Genomic DNA, 22,860 nt, shown 5'->3' with positions numbered 1-22,860 from the left:
CAGGGCCCTAAAATTCTGCATTGCTGTCAAGCTTCCAGGTGATGTTCATGCTGCTGGTCCCCGAACCGCACTTAGAGCAACGAGATCAAAGAGTGTAGTGCTTCTCCATAGTACGTTTTACAGTAGTATTCCCTTGGCTGTTTCTCCATTCCACTGTAAATACCTTGAGGCCAGAGCCCGTCTTATTTATTGTCATATTCCGTAGCCTAGCATTGTGCCCACCCAGAGTAACTCTCAGTAAATGTCGACAAATGAATAAGTTAATGAGCTCACAGGCTGGAAAAATAAAAAGGAACCAGATCTGTAAAGAACCTCACAGACCATACTAGGGGATTTAGGGGGAGCCACTAAAGGATTTCAAGAGGGTTATATATATCATATGTGTATGTGCAATGTGTTATAAAGGACCAAGACTGAGATCAACGAAACAATAGTGAGCTACTGTACTAGTCTAAGCAAATGATTATGAAGGCCTGCACCAAGGTAGTGATGGTGGAAATAGGAGAAAGAGAATTAAAGACCATAGAGATGGGTTGATCAGACATTCCAATTGCTTCAGACAGATCCAGTTTATTCTAGGTACAATTGCCAATAGTGTCCCTTTCATTCCCCCAAAATACTCTGGTTTGGCTAAACCATCTGTTCACCCTGTACATAGGAGATAAATTTATTAGAATATGAGGTCGGGTAGGGAACAGAGTAAGAAGTCTAGGATATGGTTCTCAAGTTTCTGCCCTGGGTGACCCAGTGGATGTTAACACCATTTACTAAGCTAGGCAGCCAGAAGGAGAAGCAGTGGGAGAAGTTTCTTCTTAAAATATAAATAGTTAAGTCATATAGCAAGTCACTGAAAAGTGTTAAGTAAATTGCAGTAATTTACTAGCATGAAAAAATTACAAAGGAGGCATACAAATGGTTGGAGTTTTGGAGAATACCGATCAAAGGGATCGCCAAACTGAGAACGACATTTCTTCCTGAAGCTCTGAATAGAGTTAGTCTCAGAGCAATTTGTTAGGAAACCTGCCCTAATCTGCCACTCAGACCAACTGCAGATGGGAAGTCAAAATGGCCAATTAATTCTGGGTTTTGTTTCTCTGCATTCGCTTCCCTTCAAGTCACCTATGTGTCTACTCCCAACAGCCAACGATCTTCAGGATGCCCTGGATCACATTTGAGCATGGTCATTTAGAGTCTAGATAATGATGTACGACGCTAAGGCTTAACTAACTGAGTCAGAACAACACATCTCCTGAACACGAAAATGTTCTCTCTCATTTATAGGCCACGTGACCCACGATCCTTACTAACCTCTGTCCACACTTGCCAACACCTCAGCTTTTTCCCCTCTCCCCCAACATGTCAACAACCAGGTAATTATTTAATAAAACTCAGAACATACCTTTTCTTCTTCTCTTGGCCAGAGAAACCCGGGATTTTCCCAGTTTCAACTTCAAGGTGGCTCTTAAGGGTTCCAAGTGCAGTCAAGCGGAAGAGTAAATTCACCCTCGAGAGCCTTTTGAGGGAACTTTCAAACAAAACTGTGACTTTTCAAGTATTAAGAGGAAATGACAGACTGAACTAAGCTCAGGATTCATTTTAGTACACGTGTTAAAGGTTATGTTAGCAGCTGTCAAATTGCTGGCCAGCTCTAAATACATCACTCTTCACCTTAAATCAGATGTCTTGGGTGGTACCAGGAACCTGCTCCTCTGGGCCGACCCTGAGCAAAAGGATCACTCACGAAGGTGAAGTCTGTCTTCCAGGCATTCTTATCACTGGTGCCAATATCATTCTGATGGGCAAGAGACCTGGACCCCAGGACCCCAAGTCCTGAGACCGTTATGGTTTCCTGCTGCTGTTAGAGACCCAGAGAACTCTGACGCTGTGGGGGAAGCTGTGCATGTGGTGGGGGGTGGGGGAGCTCTGTACTTTCCACCCAGTTTTCCTGTGAACTAAACCACTTTAAAAAGTGAAACGTGTGAATATTTTAAATGGCATAAAAGGGGGTTGCTTGGGTGGCTCAGCTGGTTAAGCATCTGACTCTTAGTTTCAGCTCAGAACATGATCTCACGGTTCATAGGACCCAGCTCCATGTTGGGTTCCACGCTGATAGCACGGAGCCTGCTTGGGATTCTGTCTCTCTCCCTCTATCTCTCTTTCACTCTCTCTCTCTCCCTGCCCCTTCTCCACCCACACGCTCTCTCTCTCTGTCTCTCCATCTCTCTCTCAAAATAAATAAACATTTAAAAAATAGCATAAAAGGTACATTTAGGAAAAATTAAAACCTATTATTTCTAAATAAGTTTTTTTCAGTTTCTCAAAGCTGGAGTTTCCTCTCTCTCTTTGTGGCTCCTGCATTGCTGTATCCCCCACCCACTTGGGCCATTCCACAATGACCACCAAGCCAAGGGGTCAGGGAGGGCCAAAGGATCTGTGAATTCTCCCTGGTGTTCGGCCATGAGTCTGTCTGCCAGAAAGGGGAAAAGGGATATTGTGATTGATGACTGAGGTCTATAAAAGCAAAGTATTCTCAGAAGAAAGTGTAAGTGAATAGTAGCCCTTCAAAGAGATGCCAGAAAGTGGGTAGAAAAAGCACAAGATTAGAAGAGGCAATGACAAAAGTGCAAGATCACAATGAAAACCCCAAGTGAGATGGAGACACTTTTGACCATGAAAACGAGAAGAGGCGGAGCCTTTGGGGAGGAGAGAGAAGAGAGTCCTGCTGTCCACAGAGAGGGGAGCAAACAGCCTTGCCCTCCCTGCCTTAGGTGCTTAAATAAAAAGGGGAAACAAAGAGGGAGAGTGTTTGTAGAAGAACAGTGACACGGTCAGCCTGCCGCTGTCCCACACCATCTACCCCAGAATCCACATCTGTGCCTGTCGATGAATGACTGACTCACCCCTGCAAAGGTGAACTTACAATCAGCATCCTCAGTTTAGAAGGAAGGGTAAAATAGTTGGAAAGATTTCCCAACAAAAAAAAATGATCAAGTAAAAAGGTTCTAAAGGCAAGATGACTATATTTGCCAAATTACAAACCCAGTTCCCATTTGTCCCAGCATTCCCGCTTATGGGAATTTCTCCCACAGATTTCCTCGCACATGCATGAAATGATGTATGTACAAGGTCATGCAGGAGTCTGGGAACCAGACGATAGCTCATCAAACAGGGGACTTGTTAAATAAATGATGGCACAGCCACACAATGGAATACAATGCAGGTGTAACACAGAACCAACTAAAAAAATAAGGAAGCTCTCTGTATTGATAAGGAAGCATCTCCAAGACCCATTGCTTAGTCAAAAAAAGGAAGGCTCGGGGCGCCTGGGTGGCGCAGTCGGTTAAGCGTCCGACTTCAGCCAGGTCACGATCTCGCCGTCCGTGAGTTCGAGCCCCGCGTCGGGCTCTGGGCTGATGGCTCAGAGCCTGGAGCCTGTTTCCGATTCTGTGTCTCCCTCTCTCTCTGCCCCTCCCCCGTTCATGCTCTGTCTCTCTCTGTCCCAAAAATAAATAAACGTTGAAAAAAAAAAATTTAAAAAAAAAAAAGGAAGGCTCAAAGCTGTCGGTACAGTATGCTACGTTGGGGGCAGAAGTTAAAAGGGAAACATTTTAAAAAGTGTTTCCGCTTGTATTTTCATAAAAAGTGGCTATCTGCAAAAAGAGAGGTGTATGGAGTAAGTGTCGATAAAGGAAGAGTACAAAGGCTTTTCACAGAATACCTTTTTATTTTGTTTTGATTTTTGAATCCCCTGAATACTATTACTGATTCAAAAATTTTTAAATAACAAATGGTTCAGGAAGTAAGGGCTGGGAATGGGAGCAGCTGAATCCCCACTTATCTAGAAATTATCTTTCCACCCCAGGATGGTAAGGCCTATCAGTCAGGGCTCTTACAGGGCTATGCATCAGAAATCCTTATCAAGTTTATCGAAGTTCAAAAGACTCTGTCAACTCTTGTAACCGAAGAGTTCAGAGGTAGAGCTGGCTTCGGGGACAGTGGGGCACAGAGCACTCCTCACTGCCGAGGGACTAACTGTGGGCTTACTACGTGTCTGATGGCACCCTGGCTCAATTCTCAGAGCAGATGGTTGGTACCTCGTTCAGCATTTTCTGGGCATCGATTTTGGAAGTCACCGCCACCCCCCAGTATGGGTCTGGCATCCTGCTGCCCTTCACTTTAGAAGATGAGTCTCCTGGGGGTGACCAAGGAGAGCCAGAAGCTTCTCCTCCAGGGCTTGAGGCTGTGGTTGCTCTCTTATGCAACAGACAGGACGCAAATGCATGACATTCCGGCCTTGAGAATGCCGGGCGTTCAGAGCCAGACCAAGAATATGTGTGTGGGGAGACGGCTGGGCTTACTGACTTGCCAGAATCAGGGAGTGGGAGAGAATGGGATGCCACTTATCTCCCTCCCGCTCCCCCTTCCTCATTCCAGGGCCCAAACACCACACCAGCATGTCTCCAACTGAGCAAAAGAATGAGAACATGGGACAATGCCACATGCAAGGGATGTTAGGAAACCCAAACACGGCACAACACTGATGTACTTAATTTGGTTTGTGAAATGCAATTTCTGTGAAATCCTCCGTTAGTGTTTAAAAAAAAAAGGAAGAAAGAAAAAGACCCACTTGATCAGAAATCAGGAAAACAAGGGTCCCAGACCGGGATCTGTTGCCATCCCACCGTAGAACCTCTTGCATATCACAGAGCTTCTCTTTGCCTTAGTTTCCTCTTCTGAGAAATGTGATAATTGACTGCCTGACCAGACACATGGGGGTGAAATAAAAACACAAAAAGCTTGAAAATACATAACTTTGAAGTTAACTCAAGGCCTGTTTGTTACCTAAGTGGCTGATGTTTACTTTTTTTTTTTAACCTGAAAAGGTTGTCAGCGAGTATAATTTGCTCTACTTGGAAACAAGTTGTCGTGTGGTACCACCCAAGACATCTGGTGTGGGGGTTTGGGGGAAAGCTTTAATTCCATGACGGAATCTACTGCTTTGTGTCTGTCCCAGATCCATTTCCCGTTCCTTTCTTCTGAAAAACAACTTTCACCCACCATCAGCCCAGCATCTCAGACACAGTTGACCTGTCCGGAGATGGACAGGTGACACAAGGCTGACTAATCAGAGCATCATACTTCCCTGAGCTGGGCATGGGCATGTGACCCAAGCCAGCCAGTCAGAGATAATGAGCTTTAACTCCCAGGCTTTTGATGGAACTATTGAGAAGTCTTCTCTTTCTGCTGGACAGGTTGTAGGCCTGGAGCTTCTAGAAGCCATCTCACTTCCACCGGGGGAAAACCTGCCTGAGAATGATGTCAATAGAGAGAAAAAGCAGAGCTGCAAAAGGGAGAGAAGAAATGGAGTTCTGGTGCCACTTTCAGACCAGCCGTCCCTAAAGCCAGCTGTACCCGTGGACTTCTCAGTCACTTGAGTCAACAGATGCCCCTTTCTCCCTCAACAAATTTGAGTTGGATTTCTGGCACCATCAACTCTAAGAGTCCAGACTGATATGAACTTCTGATACTAATGTTTGAGTCTCTACAAAGATGAACCACTGTGCCCACATGCAAAGCTGTAAGAATTAAGAAAACATAGAGTTTAAATTCTACCTCTATAGAGTCCAAGTGGAGCTAGAATTGTTCCCTGGATATACACACTTCATGGTAGTACCTAGTCAACATGTTATAATTGAACAGAAACACAAATTGCTAAAATAAAGAAATATTTCATTTTATTCTACTCTTTTAGCCAAGAGGGCCAAGGAAATGCAAAGTCATGGAAATTAGAAATAATACCATAAATGTGGATGAGACCAGCTTTAGGGGTTTCAGGGAACCAGCAGAATGTGATTGTCTGGAGTGATTTTTGGCATTCTCAGTTTGGCAAGCCAGGTGTACCGTTTTGTCTATCCCATGTAACAATTTTGGTGGTAACTGTCCAGGTTGAAGAGAGTTGGCATAGGGTCGTGAAGCCCAAACAACTGAAATGTTTACAGTATGCAAAGCAAAACAGTCAACATTACTGAGTGATACAGACCATTTGTTTATCACTTAACTAGTAAACCAGTGTAAATCTCATTATGCAGCACTACAAATACCCCTAGTCATTCCTTCACTTGTTCACTCATTCATTCATTCATGCATTCATGAGTATTTATTGAGCACCTGCTGTGTACCAGGAGGCATCCTGGTAAACGCCTGATTTACAAAGATAAACAAGGCACATACTCTGCCAATCTATCTCACGGAGAGATACGGACATGAAGAATAATAATGCATCATGAGAAGTGCAGATAAGAAAAGTCTGTTCAAAGTGAGTCCCAGCTGAGGACTCATTCTCCTACAGGTTTCACGGCACAGGAATGTGACATTTTCCCCCCCATCTTCAAGATAATGAATGCTTGCCAGAGCTTCAGTCAGTCTTTCAGTTCCAGTGTTACTATGGGGACCCACAGCATCACGACAAGTTGTAACAGACTCAGACGTGGTTATCAGGTTCTCACTGCTGAATACAGGCAACACAGTTTGTTGTTGCTGAGGTGGCCGACTGCTTCATTCACTCGGTAAATATTTATTGAAGAGCCATGATGTGTTCACCGCTCCCGGATTCCCTCCCAGGCTGTCCAAGTTCTGGCCCTGGCAAATGAACTCAAGGTCTGGACCCACTTCGCCAGATGGAGGTTTGTGGTCTGGAGGGTCTTTGAAGGAAGGCCTTCTCTTCAGTTTTCAAACCTAAGCCTTAACATGTCAAGGCCCGCTTCTTGTTCTGGAATGATTTGCTTTTCATTTGTCATTTGTGATCTGGGTGAGACGGTGGAGCGTGTAGGTCGTGTAGGTCTTAACAAAGGACCAGGTTCACATTTCGTGAGGTATGCAAACATCCAGCTACAGGCATAAAAAGAAGGATCAAATAAACTGCACCCTCTACCTTCTCCCCTCTCCTCTCTCAGATCTACATGCTCTTCCACAGGTTTACTGCCATGAAATAAATTCGAGGTGTGAGTTTCAGCTTCTGAGTCAGACTATATATCAATTTATGCCAGTTACAACAAAGGGTGCCTTTACAAATGGTCTTTTTAATGCGTTTCACAGCTTGGCTTTTGTGGAGGGTTCGTATTAACCAGAGGTCTTCCCACAATCCATCTCTTCCACAAACCGTCCCTGAGATACTTTCCATCCTTGCTCATCCAGCAAGGACAATGATCCAAAATCCAACGAGGCTTTCTTGTCAGGTGCTTGTTTCCATTTTCTGGTTGTTCTAAGGTTTTTCTAATCTGCCTTGCTGAATTCATCCCACCTGGAATTAGGCCCATTATGGCATGCCAGTCAGCAGCAAGGGTAAACACTGTGGCTCTGTGGGCAGGGAGGCCCATGGGGGGCGGAATTTAAAACCTGAGGTCTTCTGTGTTCACTTAGAGTTAAGGTGCATAGAGATAGTAAGGCCTTTCAGCAGAAGCATTTTGCTTAGTTCACATAAAAATCAGAGTATCCTTGATAGTGTTAATTTATTAACTAAATCATTGCGATCATTATAAATCAAATTTTGTAAGTGTTCTCGTGATATAAAATTAGTTCATGCTCTAAAAATAAAAATTTTAAATGAATATGCCCTGATTTTACTTCTTAGTGAATTCCTTATTTAGTGTATTCGCACCAATCACACACAAAGAAAACAAAACAGAATCTGTGCAAAAACAAGAGCTGTCCATTTTCTGTAACACCTTATCTTCTCTGTAATGAATTTGTTAATACAAAAAAGTGTCTACTTAGAAAATTATAAAAACATTGCTACGATGTCACAAATGCTCTACACTCACTATGAAAACATACCTTTGGAAATAGTACAACTATTGGGAATTCTTAATGAAATTCAAGTCCCGGAGGTACTGCAGATGCGTTCCACACAGGGCAGCATTAAGACCCTCCTCTGTACCACTTCCAGAAATTGCCTGCGACTTTCACTGAGTGACATATAATTCTTCTTTCTTCAAATATCATCATTGATTTCTGTGGATATCCTTAGGGTGACACTCTATTAAAGACAGAAGAAAAAGGTTTCAAAGGAGGTACATTGGTGCCAGCTATGGACTCCCAACAGCTTTGCCCCACCCCTTCAGAGATGACCTCACTATGGTTTCTGCAGAGTTCGAGTTGGGTCTTAAAGAGTTTTCTTGGCTTTCTTCTATATCCTTTCAGCTAAGAATTCACTTGTTTCAAAATGTAAGATCTTCCCTGTTGTCAAACCTGATAAGGTCCTACCTTCTCTCTACCTTGGGAACATTTTCCACAACAAATTTTTGTTTATTAAATGGACATATTTCCTATTATTCGGAACTAGTAAATGAGGCCTTCAAAAAGCTAATAACCAAGATATCTGACTATAGGCATCTAGTGGCAGAGGACATATGAGAATTTCATTGTTGGGAGAGCTGTTAAAGATGCTTCCCTTAATATTTACATGTTTTTCAAACACATAAGGGTAAAAAGACAGATAGTGCTTTCTTAATTTTTTTAAATTTTTAAATTTTTATTTTTTTAGTGTAAGAAATGTTCTATGGATTTCTCCTAATCCTAATTGTCAGCAATTTATAACATTTGAATTGGTAAATACCTACCTGGAAATCGTGGATGAATGTTAGGAAGTAGAAAATAAAACCAAAGGCCACTGTCCATTCACAGATTGCACTCACTACATGATATATATAATCCTAATAGCAACAATAAAGAAACAGAATTTAGCCTAAATACCTTCACCATACTGTATGTATTGAAATACAACGCTGGTCAGACCAAATGAAAACCTTGTCTGATGAGCATAAATCAACCCCTTGAGAAAAGGCAGTGAAAGGCCAGGGAGATGAACACCTGCCCCGTGAGGGCACCTGCCCAATGAGAATGTGAATGCAATTATCCCAAAAGTTCTTGGGGCTCTCGTACACTCTGGTTTTACGACCTAGTCTGTACACTTCAAAAGGCAGAATAAGGGCCACAAAATGGCTGAGAAGCATATTTGGACTCAAGGGAAGAAAGAACTTTCCATTCAAGGCATGACTTGCTCTCCCACTGCTAAGGAATCCCAAAGTTCAAAGGCATGCCTAAAAACATCTATCTAGTCAGCCTTTGGGCCCTTGTTAAAACAGAATGAGCTCTCGCACCTGGAGGAGACTGGCTGTCACCACTTGGTGTTACATTTCCTGTTACTATACAAAATGTCCGTTTAGAACCTAATTCTGCTTAACACTGTAAGGTAAACACAGCCACAAAGTGCAGGCTAATGAGACATCTACACGTTAACTATCTTATTGGGGGCAGGGATGAAAGAATGGAAGGCTTTAATTGGGGGTTTCTCCTATGTGGGCCAGAGAATTAATAAAAATAAATGGAACTGATGATTGCAAAAAGAGAGGGAGGACTGAGAGCCCACTCCTCATCGGCTCAATTCCGTTTTCCTCAAATAGGAAACTGTGACTCCAGTGTTGCTTTGAGAGATTCAGAAAAAAGCCTGTGTTTGTGTGTTTGTGTATGTGATCTCTCCTGATTTTTAAATGCGGTAAATTACTTTAAAAGCATTTTTAGGGGCACCTGGGTGGCTCAGTCCATCAAGCGTCTGACTTCGGCTCAGGTCATGATCTCACGATTCGGGAGTTCTAGCTCCATGTGAGGCTCTGTGCTGACAGTGCTTCAGAGCCTGCTTGGGATTCTCTCTCTCTTGCTCTCTCTGACCCTCCTCTGTCCCCCACCACCAACTCTCAAAATAAATAAACTGTTTTTTGTTTTTTTTTTTTAATAAGACAATGATATTATAAGGGTGCCTGGGTGGCTCAGTTGGTTAAGCATCCAATTTTAGCTCAGGTCATAATACTGAAGCTCACAAATTCGAGCCCCACATCGGGCTCTGTGCTGACAGCTCAGAGCCTGGAGCCTGCTTCAGATTCTGTCTCCCTCTCTCTCTGCCCCTCCCCCACTCAGGCTCCATCTGTCTCTCAAAAATAAGTAAGCAGTAAGCATTAAAAAGAAATTTTTAAAAAATAATAAAATAAAATGAGACAATGATATTATAATTCTTACACTCCCTACCAAGTAAGTCAATGCACAGGAATGTCCTATAAAGTTCCCACGCACTCCACAGAAGTCTAGGGAAGTACCTAACTGATTATTCCATTCAGTGAATTAATGCAAAGGGTTTTGTGTGCATTCCTTGATATTGGGAACAGAAAGCAACACAAGCATAGCATGGTAATTTATGGAGTGAACAAAAATGTGGTACTTTTCATATTTTTAAGATAGAAGAGAAAACAAAAAACAATTTTCAACTGCCTGGGGGATATATATACTCTGATGAATCCTTCCCAGCAGCTGGTTTGTTTGATTTGTGGTGAAATGCCTCCCCCCAGTGGCTGAATGGTAAAAATACACCGGAAGCTGCTTGGCTGTGAGGTCTGGCTTTCAGAAGGGACTTTCTTAAAACTTGTGTCTGGATCATTATTTTCCTCCCCATCTTCAGTCTCTCTGTTGTCTCTTGCAGGCTTCCTCACATGCCCCAGTCCTCTGTTGTGGAAAATCCACTGATCCCACTGGCCCTCTAGCCACCATCTTATTTCTCCCTTTCCTCACACCTCCAAACACTAGACTGATGAATGAATGAACCATCCCTCTCACCATTTCTTTAACCTCCTGCAATTGGCTTCTGATACCAACATTTTACTGAAACTGCCTTTTGAAAAACATCGGTAACTCCCCTGGTCCTTGAAAAACAAACTGCCATTCTCCCACTAACTCTCCTCTCCTGGGCATCATTCATTCCCAAGTGGCATCTAGATGAGCCACCACTATGAGTAGCCAATGGCATGAGTCCATCTCAACTCCAAACCTTCAATTCCAGGTGTTCTGACATTTGGGCTGGAAATTACCAGTCCCTCTACCCTGTGCCCTGATGGTTCCCAGTTGCCCCCCACCCAGTCTAGTCCCTCACAATAACTGGACATTTCTCTTTAATGTTTCACTACAGCCTCAGATTCAACAATTCTAAAACCAAACCACCCAGTCCCCACCTGCCCCCGGCCATGGAATCATTTATTCCTGTTCAGGACCCTACTTCTCTCTGTTTATGGGGACAGATTCTTTGCTTTCCCCAAGATAACACTTGGAAGTCTTCTTTGATTCATGTCCTTCTATTCTCATTTGTCACTTGCCAGTACCCATTAAATATTTCCCCATATTACTTCCACCCTAGGCTAATTTTTTTATTTCCTTTTTTTTTAGTTTATTTATTTATTTTGAGGGAGAGAGGGAGAGAGAGAGAGAGAGTGTGTGTGTGTGTGTGTGTGTGCGCACGCGCACGCACATGAGCAGGAGGGGGCGGAGAGAGAGGAAAAGAGAATCCCAAGCAGACTCCAGACCTGTCAGCATAGAGCCCTACGCGGGGCTTGATCTCACAACTGTCAGCTGAAATCAAGAGTCAGATGCTTAACCAATTGAGTGAGCCACCCAGATGCCCCTTTTTTCATTCCATTTTTAAAAGTTTTAAATTTTCATTTCTGTATGGTTAATATATAGTGTTATATTAATCTCAGGTGTACAATATAATGGTTCAACATTTCCATATATTATTCAGTGCTCATCATGATTAGTGTACTCTTAATCCCCTTCACCTATTTCATCCATTCCTCTACCCACCTCCCCTCTGCTAATCATCTGTTTATCCTCTATAGTTAAAAGTCTGTTTCTTGGTTTGTCTCTCTCTCTCTTTTTCCCTTTGCTCATTTGCTTTTTAAATGCCACATATGAGGGAAATCATATGGTATTTGTCTTTCTCTGACTTATTTCACTTAGTATATACTCTCTGGCTCCATCCATGTTGTTGTAAATAGCAAGATTTCATTCTTTTCATGGCTGAGTAATATTTCATTGTGTATATATTCCACATCTTCTTTATCCATTTATTTATCAATGGGTATTTGGACCACTTCCACAATTTAGCTATTGTAAATAATGTAGTAAACATAGGGGTGCATCTATCCTTTTGAATTAGAATTTTTGTATTTTTGGGGTAAATACCCAGTAGCATGATTACTGGATCATATGGTACTTCTATTTTTAACTTTTTGAGGAACCTCCATCCTGCTTTCCACAGTGGCTGCACCAGTTTGCATTCCCACCAACAGTGCATGAGGGTCCCTTTCTTTTCACATCCTCCTTAACATTTGTTTCGTGTGTTTTTTATTTTAGCCATTCTGACAGGTGTCAGAACGAGGTGATATCTCATTGTGGTTTTGATTTTCATTTCCCTGACAATGAGTGCTGCTGAGTCCCCTAGGCGAATCTTGATTTGAAAGCTAGAGAACTGCCTTCTTCCTGCCACCTTAACTCCGGGCTCTCTCCTCATCCATTCATCCCAGGGTTGCTTCTGACTAATATCTCCCTGCTAATCTTCTTTCCACGTACTTGCCTATTCAAAAACTTTGCGTTAACTCCCCTCCTGCAAATATAGCCCTGACCACATTTATTTTCCACGCCATCCTGAAACAAACTACCCTCCATGCTGGAGCTGATCTCATCCTTTCTGCTTAACATTCTCTGCTTCCTCTGCCCTCCATACACCTTAATTCATACTGACCCCCTACCCTACCTCTTTTGATTAGGAAATTCAATTAGGAATTCAAAATTTTGAAAATAATCCCAGGAACCACGTTCAACAATCATACTGAGTTAAATTTTACCTTTTCTTTTGGATTCCATTCCAGCTTGGTTATAGAAATTAGTGAAGCACAGGCGATCACTAAAAAAAGGAGATTGTTAAGGGAAGTCCAGAAAAAAACCAGGTCTTTGAATGTTAAGACTATTCTGCTAATAATCATCACACAGGGTCAAAATATTAATACCAACATTTCTGTAATCAAACCAGTTATATCAGCTTCTTATAATCTCAACCCTTAAATTAGACTGTGATGGAAATACAGTCATTCCTTAGCAATACCTTTTCAGTTACATATAGTAAAATTTTAATTTGTGGCTACATTATGCCCTACTCTGCTTTTTAAATTTTGTCAAAATGACTGACACCGCCATCCAGATATGTTCTTTTTGAATACTCTTCCCCTAAAATACTACTTTCCCTAAATAAAAGTATTGAATAAAAATACTCTTTCCCTAAAATACTATTTTCAAGACAACAGCTGTAAGGAAAGATTAACATTTCAAGGTACAAAAGCAGCACCAACTACCAAGATTCGTCTACAAAAACAAGGTAAAGATTCAAACTCCTGTCTTTAAAAAACAGACTTTTCCCATCAAGTAATCAGGTATAAGCAGAGCCCTTCCTTCCTGGCCCAAAGGGTGTACAAATCAAAGAGATAATGTCCTACCTCTGACCTTAGGAGATACCCTGAGAGGCCAGTCAAACAGTGCCCAGGACTGAGGCCAGAGCCTCCGTTGACTGTCTGCACAAAGGCGGGGACAGCCATTCTGATGGAGCTTAGAATGCAAAAGAGAAGGCTAGAGATGAGATGCTCTTAAAATGCTTTTGCAAACAGACGAATTCAAAGCTTAGAGTCAATGCCAAGTTTAGAACTTCCTCTGAATACAGAGTCAGCATCTCCTCTCCCTGCCCTCCCCACCCCCCAATATTTTGCAATTCTTAACACTTCTCAGTTTCTCAAAATAAAAGGAGTAGAAAGCATAGAAGATTCTCTGATCATGTCATTACCATATCTGTTTCTAATAGTTTAAAAGTCTCTTAATTCTTTGTTCTTGAGTCCTATCTTCTGTGCATCAGGTACCATGCTGGTGGGGAGGAAGGGGGAGATAGAGAAAACTCTGGAAAAACAGACTTGGTGTCAGCTCTTGGAAACATCACAGCCTTATCGGACGAAGCCCAGGGAATGTGCTGCATTAAGACAGAAAAGAACAGGGCACAGTGATGACTCAGAGGGAAAACGATGAGTTCAGAGTGGAATGGGGTGTGAGGGGTCAGGAAAGGCTTCACTGAGTTGAGCCTAATCTGAGTTGAGGCTTGAGGAGCTCTCTAGAGCAGCGTCACCCCAGAAATTAATGCCAGCCACATGCGTAATTTAAAATATTCTATTATAGTAGCCACAGTAAAAAACAAACAAACAAACAAACAAACAACAACAAAAAACCTAAAAAGAACCAAATGAGGGGGTGTCTGGCTGGCTCAGTCAGTAGAGCATGTGACTCTTGATCTCGGGGTTGTGAGATCAAGCCCCCTGCTGTGTGTAGAGATTACTTAAAAATAAAATCTTAGGGGCCTCTGGGTGGCTGTAGGTTGAACGTCCAACTCTTGATTTTGGCTCAGGTCATAATCCCAGGATCATGGGATTGAACCCTACGTTGGATTCCGTGCTGAGTGTGGAACCTGCTTAAGATTCTCCCATTCTCGGATAAAGAAAATGTGGTATATATATATATATATATATATATATATATATATACACAATGGAGTATTACTCGGCAATCAAAAAGAATGAAATCTTGCCATTTGCAACTATGTGGATGGAACTGGAGGGTATTATGCTAAGTGAAATTAGTCAGTCAGAGAAAGACAAAAATCATGACTTCACTCATATGAGGACTTTAAGAAACAAAACAGATGAACATAAGGGAAGGGAAACAAAAATAATATAAAAACAGGGAGGAGGACAAAACAGAAGAGACTCTTAAATATGGGGAACAAAAAGAGGGTTACTGGAGGGGTTGTGGGAGGGGAGGATGGGCTAAATGGGTAAGGGGAATTAAGGAATATACTCCTGAAATCATTGCTTCACTATATGCTAACTAATTTGGATGTAAATTTTAAAAAATAAAAAATGAAGTTAAAAAAAAAAGATTCTCCTATTCTCTCCCCCCGCCCCTCCCCCACTTGAGCATGCACTCTCCCTAAAAAAAAAAAAATAATAAATCTTAATACATAAGTAAAACCAAATGAAATTAATTTTAATAATATATCTTATCTAACTCAATATATCAAAAATGGTATCATTTCAACATGCAATAATATAAAGAAGTAACGTGACGTATTTTATATTCTCCTTTTCTTTCTTCTTAAATCTTTGAAATCAGTGTGGTTTTTACACTTACTGCACATCTCCATGTGGACCAGCCACATTTCAAGCGCTCAGTAGCCTCATGTAGCTAGTGGCTACCATACTGGACAGCTAGGCTCTAGAAAACAAGGTGGAGGAAGATAATCCATCCAGGTAGAAGAGAACGGGTGAAAGCTGAGAACAGAAAGCAGGCAAGTCCAGAAGAAACAATGTAAAATGAGGTCTCAAATTATGGGTCTCAAGAAAAGGAGCCTGGGCTTTATGCTGTTAGTGATTTTGCGAAGGTTTTGAAAGCTTTAGAAGCCAGGTGCAGGATGGATAGTCTCACAGGAAGGGCTTAGAAGCAAGATCCTAGCAACCAGCCTCACTCTCTGTTTCAGTTTCTTCAGTAGTCAAATGATGGTGTTTCACAGAAATACTGTAGTAAGGAGAGACAAGGGCATTTCAAAGATGCTTTGAAATCTTTGTAAAGAAATATAAATACCTTGCTAATGTTTAAGACAAAAGAACTCTTCATATGGATGAATTCATTCAAGTTCATTTAATACAGGGACATGATCTGTTTCTGTGGGAAAGCTGTCCCTTGGCATGGCTCATTGGAGCTGCCTAAAAATGGGAACTATTTGTGTGTGAAACTCTGATGGCTGAAAGCCTTATTCTGCTAAAGTTCTCTCTAATTTTGCCATCTAGAGACGTGTCTCCAAAGTTGGAAGCAAGGAAGGAACTTTGGTTTTAACACTACAAACACTTCTATATACTTTACAACTAACACAAGCTAAAAGTAGTTATATTTGAAGACAAACATGAGTGTCTTCAATCCATAAATAGAACAAAGAATCGAGAAGGAACCATCTCTGGAACAAGGGTCTGTATTTTGTTTAAATTTCTCAACACTAGGATTTGCTTCCTCTGTACTTAGAAATTTTGTAATCAAAAATTTCCTTCCCTAAGATGAAAAAAACAAAACGAAACCCAAAATCATACTTAGACTGTACATTTTGTATAGCTTCTATTTTAAAGGAGAATCACAGAGCTTAATATTTAGAAGCACATGGTGCATTTTTACTCAAGCTTGCCCACTTTATACAACTCAATCCAGACTAACAAAGTTTCCACTAATTAAATAGTTTTCTATTTTTCTACAATCTGACAGGAATCAACATTTTTTGATGCCTCTGCAGTTTTCTCTGATAGGACTATAGACGGTATTTTGAAAGACGGGGAATTTTCCACCTCTTAAAGACACAGCTTTTTTTTTTTTTCTGTTAAATAGCTCTAGAAAGAAAGAGAGAAAGATCAAGCTCTCATTCCCTCTAAATCAGAATGCATAAGCATAAAAATTCAGATTTTCTTTTCACATTGTGGAATACGAAAATGGAATGAGATTTCATTTTGAAACTGGCATCAGTGATAACAAGAGAAGGCTAAGTGTATTTCGAGTGATTTAGAAATAAATGATAGAGAGCTTTCTAAAACCTCTTAACATGGATGAGTAAGTCAGACCATCTAATGAATCACCTACGTGCAGGGTGAGGGCAGAGTACAGCCCCTTGGGACTTCACAGGGCTATTACTTTAAGTACAATATCAATATTTGGTGTCTTTGACCAAGCACTACAAAGAAAAATAAATATTTTCACATGGCTTATGAAATTTTCCCTGTTGGGAGGAAAGGAAACAGACTAAAGTGTTTGGACATGTCTCCATTCTCCCTGCACACCATTCCCCACAAAGATTCTTTTGAAATAACAACACAATGTGGAAATATTTTCTTAATGATTTACACTTTTCCGCCAGTTGTTCTTCTGAAGCATGTGGAAATGGGGCTGTTAATTTTTCCTTTTTTTTCATACTTTTTTGGGGGCGAGGGAGAAGGGTTAAGCTTTCGAAGACACTGACAAATGTGCAAAAGGATACTGGGGACCACAGCTGCGCAGGAAACGGCAGAGATGGCCATCCGCACGTGGCACGTGGAGAGGCTGTTCCACTGGGGACACGATTTGTAAGAGATGACGGACTGCAGGAGTGTGTAGACCACACCACAGACAAAAGCCAAAAGGGCACCGCCGTCATGGACCAGAGGGACAGCTAACTCCTGGAGAGAGAGTCACAAACAGGTGTTACTCCACGTGAGTCCGCATGCAGTAGGCCCACGCACCCACCCACGCTGGTCCACTCAAAGCCACAGATGCACCCACCACTCCTTGGAAAATGCGACTGCCTGTAGAAGACTACCAAGAGAAAAGCCTTCCAGACCCTGCAGTAAATGCCCTTAGTTGTTCCACAGCAAACGTGGGCATGCTGGACAGGGACAAAGTGATATCTGCCTTCGAGGGGGGAGAGTTGAATATGGTGGGCTCTGGAGTCTGGCAGAACCGGATAAAAAAAATTTCAACTCTGCCACTGGGTTCTGTGATGTTAGTTTATAACCTCAGTCTCTGTATCTGTAAAATAGGCATAATAATTTCTGCCTTGCAGGTTTGCAGTGAAAATTATATGATGAATTTCATTTAACAGCATGCAACTGGTTCCGTGAAGGTACCAAGGGTGGCTTCGGGTTTTCAGGCTCCCTGCTCCCCAATAGTCTCTTTGTCTCTCCCCACATGCACATGCAAATCTAAGTAAAGACACTGCCCTTGCCATGCCAAGGTAGGTTCAAGTCAAGGCCCTACCCCTACATCCTCTAACCAGCCAATTCAACCAGAAGGCACCCTTACATCCAATCTAGGCAAAGAGTCTGGTATTGATCCCGAACATGCTCATGATAGACCATTCAAGGAGCTCACTTTAGGCTCCTTTTAATTGTGCAACAGGCACAATTATGGTATAACTATGATATTGGATTGAACGACAGAGTCTCTGGTTGAACTTGAAGATGTGAGCTTTGCAAAGGGGGAAGTGAAAGTATTGTCCAAGAGGGCCTGGTTTGGGCCCCAGACTCCTGCTGGCCCCACTGTCCACACCCTGTCCCTCCCAGACTTTTCTTTGACATGGGTCACCCAGGCTTCCCCAGAACCACGGTGTTCTTCATCTGTTCAAAAATAAACTGATATCAAATCTTTATTCTCCACATGGGAAAAGAAGATTAAAAAAAGAAAAACCAGGGGTGCCTGGGTGGTTCAGTCAGTTAAGTGTCTGACTTCGGCTCAGGTCATGATCTCGCAGTTTGTGAGTTCAAGCCCCACGTCGGGCTCTGTGCTAACAGCTCAGAGCCTGGAGCCTGCTTCAGATTCTGTGTCTCCCTCTCTTTCTATCCCTCCCCTTGCTCATGCTCTGTCTCAAAAACAAACATTAAAAAAAAAAATTTTAAGGAAAAAAAAGAAAGAAAAACCACTTTCAAATTTATTTGCCAGGGAAATTTATTTCCTGGTATCAAACCTAGGAATATAAGGGAAAATCCACAACTTGATTTATGTTATAATAAAATATGGCTGCACTGACATTTTGCAACATGGCCTATCAATTACTCATTTATTAGGTATGGATTTTGTATTCCTAGGATACCTAGCATGGCATACAGATTTAGGAAAGTTATATATAGAAAATAAAATACATTCTATGCCCTTTAAAAAATTTGTAGACATTTAAGTACTTTAAGAATTAAAAAAAAACACTCAACTGTACACTTAAAAATGGTTTAGATGGCCAATTATTTTACTACAATGAAAAATAACAATAATTCAAAGAAAATGAAATCACTCTCTTGAATAGATAACTGCATGCTCATGTTCATAGCAGCACTATTTACAATAGGCGAAACATAGAAACAACTTAAGTGTCCCTCAATGGATGAATGGATAATTAAAATGTGATACACACACACCAATTACTATTAAGCCATAAAAAAGAAAGAAGTATTGCCATTTATGACAACATGGATGGATACTGAGGGTATTATGCTAATGAAATAAGTCAGACAGAGAAAGACAAATATTGTGTGATCTCACTTATATGTGGAATCTTAAAAAAGTTAAAAACTGAACTCTTTGATACAGAAAACAGATTGATGGTTGCCAGAGGTGGGGGGGAGGTGGGGAAAAGGGGGTCAAAACATAGAAAATTCCAGATATAAGGCCTGAGGATGTCATGTACAGCATGGTGAGCATAGTTAACAGTGCTGTACTGTATATTCGAAAGTTGCTAAGAGAGTAAATCTTTTTTTTTTTTTTTTTTTTGCTAAGAGAGTAAATCTTAAGAGTTGTCATCACAAGAAAAAAATTGTAACTATGTGAGGCAATGTATGTTGATGAACTTATAGTGGTCATTTTGCAATATATACATATATCAAATCACTATGTTATACACCTTAGACTAATACAAGGTTATATGTCAATAATACCTCAGTAAATCTGGGGAAAAAAACAATATTAAACCAAAATATAATAATAATAAAAGAATGAAGACAAACAGATCCTCTCCTCCCACCTTGAATGTTAGGCACATTAGGACAAGGGAAAACAAAAGGCAAGATGTCCACTGCTAATGAGTCCTTTTAAGGAATAATCTTCTGAGAATCCTGATGCTTTCCACTGTCTACTTTCTTTTTTGCTAAGTAAATCAACATCCTGAACTTAAATACTCTGTTTCCTCCAATTACACTATCAGGGAATTCGCTTCTTAAACCCTGGCCAATTCAACACATCCTTTAGGATCTTAATCTGCAAACTTCATGGGCCCTCACAAACCCCCACATTAACCTTGACATTACTGGGTCAAAAGGTCCTTGACTCTGCAGGGGTCGTATGTGGGAGGTGCTTTTTCCGCTGTGGAGTACACACTCTCGCATCAAAGGTCTTTTAGAAGTGAAATGATTCTCAGATGAGGCATGAATTGTGGATAGAGGCTAAAATAAAAACCCAGCACCCTTTTTGGACCTCTTTTTTGAAACTCTCTTATTAATTTAAAAAAGTAAAAAATAGAGGTGCACCTGGGTGGCTCAGTTGGTTAAGTGTCTGACTTCGGCTCAGGTCATCATCTCATAGTTCGTGAGTTCGAGCCCCATGTCAAGCTCTGTGCTGACAGCTCAGAGTCTGGAGCCTGCTTTGGATTCTGTGTCTCCCTCTCTCTCTGCCCATCCCTTACTCACGCTCTGTCTCTCTCTCAAAAAATGAGTTAACATTTACAATAAATAAATAAACATTTAAAACAATAAAAGATAGTAAAAATAGAGAAAACTAGAAAGTTGAAAGGGTTAAACCTTGGAAAACAACTTTTCCAAAAAGGAAATTTCTGGAAGGAAGGAAAGTAAAGCATTGAGAGAGATTGGTGAGGACACACCAAAAAGTTGCCATTCTGCCTACCAGCTCAGGACAGAGAGCTCTGGGAACTTCTGACGAATACAATTTACTCCTACGCAAGCAAATCCCCCAGAGATAGCCAGTGCTCTCCTGCCCGCACACCTCCAATTCCTCTGGAAGGAACAGCTCAGGTTGGCATGCTGAAAATGAATTACAGGATATAAAACAAGGAAGTTGTAAAGATATATTTATGGGAACAATGACAAGGCAAACACTCTGCTGTCAGGAAAGTTTAAGATTCTATTTCTGGTTTTTGTAAAGATGTAATCACTTCATAGAAACCCTAAAGAGAACCACAAGTTCAATTATCTGACATCTAAGTTTTCTTTCTAAAGTCTGCCTTTCTGGTTTAAAACTTGATGGCTATGGTGCTTATACCATGAGTTATTTGGAGAATAAAGCGATAGGATATCATCTAGTGCCTACTATTCCCCACCGAATAATTCATATCCAACAATCTACTAACGATTATATCATTCCAAATCTTCCCTTCACCCCCAATTTTGCTCCCCATCATGCTTTCTGGTGTTAGGGATGTGAATTGTGTACATGCTTTCACTTTCAGAGATTTACCCATTCTGGCAATGGAGTTAACTTTCCCACAGGCTCTAGACAGACTGCTTCAATTCAAAGTGCACTTCTGCCTTTTGGTGCTCAGACAATCCTGGGCAAGTATTAACCCCTCTGGGCCTCCATTTCTCCACTGGCAAATGAGGAAAATGCTACTACCTGTATTCTGAGGTCATTACTAGCATGATAGGAGTACTGGATGTTTTCATAAATTCTATCACATAGGAAATTTTCAATAAATGTCGTCATGAAAAGGGGCACCTGAGTGGCTCAGTTGGTTAAGCGTCTGACTCTTGGTTTCAGCTCAGGTCATGATCTCATGGTTTTGTGGGTTTGGGCCCCATGTGGGGCTATGCCCTGGGGGCATAGAACCTGCTTGGGATTCTCTCTCCCTCTCTCTGCCCTCCCTGCTCACGCTATCTCTGTCTCTCTCAAAATAAATAAACTTAAAAAATTAAAAAAAAATTGTGAAAAACCAAACGCATACAAGCATAAAATATAAAGCAAGAGTCTCCACCATGTGACCAATGTCACCTGCAATCATGTATAGCAGCCCTTGTCTTATTTCGCCATAAAGGGACAAGAGGGGTAGCAAAGTAAATGGAGCCAGAAGCAAATGTATTCACACAATTCCTTCAATGAAGCCCTCTACACTTGCTCTGGGGAGGCTACAAACCTGCCTCTCACCTTTCTACCGACCTTTCAGTGTTAATACGGAAACAACAAATATGTCCAAAAATGGATTTATAATGTCCAAAAATGAAAACTCGTCAGCCCTGAGGCTTGGGAGACCATCCCTGCCCCACAGGGTGTCCTGGAGATACTATGCAATATAAGGAAGGGTGTTTGCCACCTCACCCTTCACAACACAGCACCAACTTTCCTGGAGCACTTTATTCTGTCCCCTGATCGACAGATGGCATCCCCCATGTGCAGTGCAAAGAAAGTGATTTATGAGGCCATGTGGTGCAGGTGAGACAGAGGACTCTCTGACAATGGTCTGACTTCATGCAGGAGGGGGCATTAGCAAATGGATGGGAAGCAGGTGGAGGCCCGAGGTTATTACCCTCGCAGACCCATAGCAGGTGCAACGGCCCTGTACTGCAGCTTCTGGGCACAGACGTGTACTTTAGCAGCTGGCTGGCAGCCAAGGTTGACACCTTTTTGTGAATATCAGCACCACACAAGATCGGCCCACTTCTGGTGGGAAAAAAGTTAAAGGAGTCCTCCTGGGCAGAAGCAAGTCTTCCTGGAGTAACTTCTTTTGTGCCACCACAAAGAAACAACAGGGGCAGGGGGAACAGGACCACCTCGGTGTTAGCCTCTAATGATGGCCAGGGGCTGCCACGTACGGCCTGCTGGTTACTCTGCAACATCTCATGGGACCCTTTACAATAACCCTAGGACGCGATACTATTATAACTAGTACGAATTTGAAATACAACACATTTTTTAAAAATATTAAATACTGTCTCCTTGGACAAATAGCTCACATGCCTTCCTGAAAGAGACCTTGGGATGAACAGGTATCTACAAGTTAGAACAAAGCTAGTAGGGTTTTTTTCAAACACTCAACACAGTAGGAATCTATCAAGCAGACTCCACAGAAGTCACCATATAAGTTCATTTGCTCCATGTTTTGGCTCCGTAATGAATGAGCTGAGTAACCCTGAGCATATGATTTCACCTTCATGTACCTATATCCTCACCTGCAAAGGGAAGAGATCAGGAGCTGCTCTGTGAACTGGTAAACACACACACACACACACACACACACACACACACACACACTCATATACACAAATACTTTCACACTCTTTATGAAACTATTACAGTGACTGAAGTCGCTCTCCCCACCCATCAGATCATGTTAGTAACATGGGGAACATCGTGTGAAACACGCTCTCTCATAGGTGTGCAAACGTGAAC

General features: G+C 41.7%; 1 protein-coding gene across 2 annotated transcripts in view; it reads right to left on the bottom strand.

The window, feature by feature from the left end:
* Window positions 1-5,713: 5,713 nt before the first annotated feature.
* The window catches only part of DRAM1 (DNA damage regulated autophagy modulator 1), a 40,003-nt gene continuing 22,856 nt past the window's right edge, over window positions 5,714-22,860 (bottom strand). Inside the window, exons 4-8 of one of the 2 annotated variants that reach the window (XR_006959743.1) lie at window positions 16,982-17,159; window positions 12,723-12,781; window positions 8,619-8,711; window positions 7,834-8,035; window positions 5,714-6,888 (exon numbers count right to left, since the gene is read on the bottom strand). Coding sequence is in view for 1 of the 2 variants with exons in the window: in XM_047065569.1 (XP_046921525.1) it covers window positions 7,991-8,035; window positions 8,619-8,711; window positions 12,723-12,781; window positions 16,982-17,159 (375 nt within the window). In the remaining variant the exon portion in view is untranslated. Of the gene's footprint in view, window positions 8,036-8,618; window positions 8,712-12,722; window positions 12,782-16,981; window positions 17,160-22,860 lie in introns of both variants that reach the window. The other variant, XM_047065569.1, reaches the window with a different exon arrangement.

This window comes from Lynx rufus, unplaced genomic scaffold (assembly GCF_022079265.1).
Source record: "Lynx rufus isolate CCGP_SWC_20201006 ecotype Redwood Valley unplaced genomic scaffold, mLynRuf1.p SCAF_7, whole genome shotgun sequence".
NCBI classification, from domain to species: Eukaryota; Metazoa; Chordata; class Mammalia; order Carnivora; family Felidae; genus Lynx; species Lynx rufus.
This window is presented reverse-complemented; position numbering and strand designations above follow the sequence as displayed.